Genomic DNA, 2500 nt, shown 5'->3' on the forward strand with positions numbered 1-2500 from the left:
CACACACACAGCACACACACACACACACACACACACACACACACACACACAGACACACATCCCACATCTCCCTGGCCTATCTCTCTGTCAGTTTCATTTCATCATCTCTCCCTCTTTTCTTTCTTCTTTTGTTTGACCCTTTTTTCTCTTTCTATCCTCTGGCCCCCACCTCACCCCCTTCTCTATCTCCCAGCACGCTACCCCTCACACACACCCCTCGCGTGGGTAATGATGGGTAAAGACAGAGAGCAGATTTATGTTAATTGGTGCGTCAGTCAAACCAGGAAATTGGAATGCGCGCGCCCGGCCGGTGATGCGCCACTGACTCCGGTTATTCCGGCAGGAACAATGGTGGCATTTAGAACTAGTTCATAACACAGACACATATTGCACTTTTGCGCACGAACACAGGCGTCTCTCTCTCGATCCTCCCTCCCTTATGTGCTTATGTGTTGATATACATGTATTCCTGGTATGCCCTTGTATTTGAGTAAAAATACGAAAATTGGCAACCACTGACAGACACACTCACACACCCTACCAGATAAATGAACAGGCGTTGCCTTTTTATTCCATGCAAACTGCTGCAGGTGTGGAGAGAGGCCTTTAAGATTGAGAATGAAATGACAGTGAAACAGCTCTTAAGGTTGGCATGCGGGCTGATAATATCCCAAATGGCCTGCGCTGTCACGTCATAACGGACTCTTCTCTTTGAAGCGTCTGTTTCTTCCGATCCCACACACACACTTGCACGATGTGATGTTATTTTTCTCCGCGCGGTGACACGGACAGAGGTGCCGCCGTTTGTCTCCATTGTCTGGCGGAGTGAGGCGAGGGGGGAGGGGAGGCTGGCTGGGGAAGTGGGGCAGTGAGGGGAGGGGGAGAGAAGGGTGAAGCTAGCTGGGGGGGGGCAAGCATTGAGTTTTGGGTTAGCCAGAATTACAAAGACCCCCCACTCACGCGACGCACAGAGTGCACCACATGTCTGATTAATAAGTGCATGCATGAACCATTGTGTGTGTGTGTGGGGGGGGGGGGGGGGAGGTAATAAATCAGTAATAATTCAATAACTGCTATAATAATAGGCTATAATAAAGTTAGTGATATATGTACCACAAATATTTACCACCATCCCCTTCATCGCCATCATCACCACCATCATCATCATTATCATCACTCACCCAGCGCTTTGAGAAGCTCCTCGAAGTTCTCTGAGCTCTTCATCTTCCAGGTACCAGCGAAGTCAGGGATTTTGCGCTCCATGGTTCAGAGTATAGGGTGGCTGGATAGATCAATTTGACTTATTTTTCAAAACGGATTGTTTTACTCTCCAACTCTGCCCTCTTTTCAATCAATGCGGGGTCTCGAGGTGGTCGGTGGTCCTCTCTCCCTAACCGGTTAAGAGGTGATCTGGATTGGATTTAGACTTTCCGGTCCCGTTAGTTTTGCCCCCTCAGCAGGTTGTGACCGTGTGTCTCTCAACTGTTTGACTGAGGTGGCTGTCAGTGCCCTAATCCAACCCTCTCTCTCTGTCTCTCTCTCTGTCTCTCTCTCGCTGATCCCTATCTCGTCTATGCGTCAGTGCACGTTATGAGCGGTTGCGCTATGAATGGATGGAATGGAAAACTAGCCACTTCCTTTGACCGCTGATAACATGCCCACTTTCACACTTCAGACACGCCCGACACACGTCTGTCATGTCCAGGAGCCAACGGGAATCGTCTATAGTTCCTAAGTCCCGCCACGACCACGCCCGGAGAGAACATGTGCGTTCTAGGACCTCCCAGCTGAGCCACTTGCCACGCCTCTTTATCCCCGCGCACCTTTAATGTGCCAATGGAGTGACCGCGCCCTAGACGCACGCGCACAAGGGCATAACCTCATGGAAACATTATTTTATGAGGTGCAATATATTATTTAATTTGTGGTGTTTGTCAGACATGTGGTTCATGGTTGAAGCCATTGTGTTGTAATTGAAACCGGAAAAACTGTTCTGAGTGCCAGTTTCGGATTTAGCCAATTTATCGTTGGCATGGATGCAGTGTGAGTGTCAAGGAAGTCAGGTACCAGTCCGTGTGTTGATGTAGGGGAGATAGAGAGACACTTGGTGCTTCAATTCTTGGACATGATCGAGGGCCAGCGATTGGATGGAATGTTGAGACTATTTCCCACAAATTCATCTCACCCCCCTTGTCCATTCTTCTTCACTCCCTCTCTCTTTTCTCTACCCTCTTCCCCCAGCGCCGCAGCGATGTGTCATAAAAATAAAAGAGGTGGTAACGGGATACAGCCCCCGTCCTCGACCAGCGGGCTATCTATTTAACCGGACTGCGTCAATAAGTTTGACTTCGCGTGCAGAAACATACTGAACTCACGAGAGAGCAAGACAGAGACATGAGAGGTGTTTCCTATGTTTCCCATGCCAATAAAGCCCTTTGAATTGAATTGAGACAGACAAACACAAACAGACCCCACAGAGCCCCAAGACAGCAACACAATT

At 49.0% G+C, this 2500-nt stretch overlaps 1 protein-coding gene across 1 annotated transcript in view; it reads right to left on the minus strand.

Annotated features, from left to right (window-relative positions):
* Window positions 1-1611, minus strand: part of rabp (Cellular retinoic acid-binding protein) — a 10348-nt gene extending 8737 nt beyond the window's left edge. Inside the window, 1 exon segment of the mRNA NM_001140880.2 lies at window positions 1182-1611. Coding sequence (NP_001134352.1) covers window positions 1182-1263 — 82 coding nt within the window. The 5' untranslated portion in view covers window positions 1264-1611.
* Window positions 1612-2500: the final 889 nt, after the last annotated feature.

The sequence above is a fragment of the Salmo salar genome, chromosome 02 (assembly GCF_965601325.2).
Source record: "Salmo salar chromosome 02, fSalSal1, whole genome shotgun sequence".
NCBI lineage: Eukaryota > Metazoa > Chordata > Actinopteri > Salmoniformes > Salmonidae > Salmo > Salmo salar.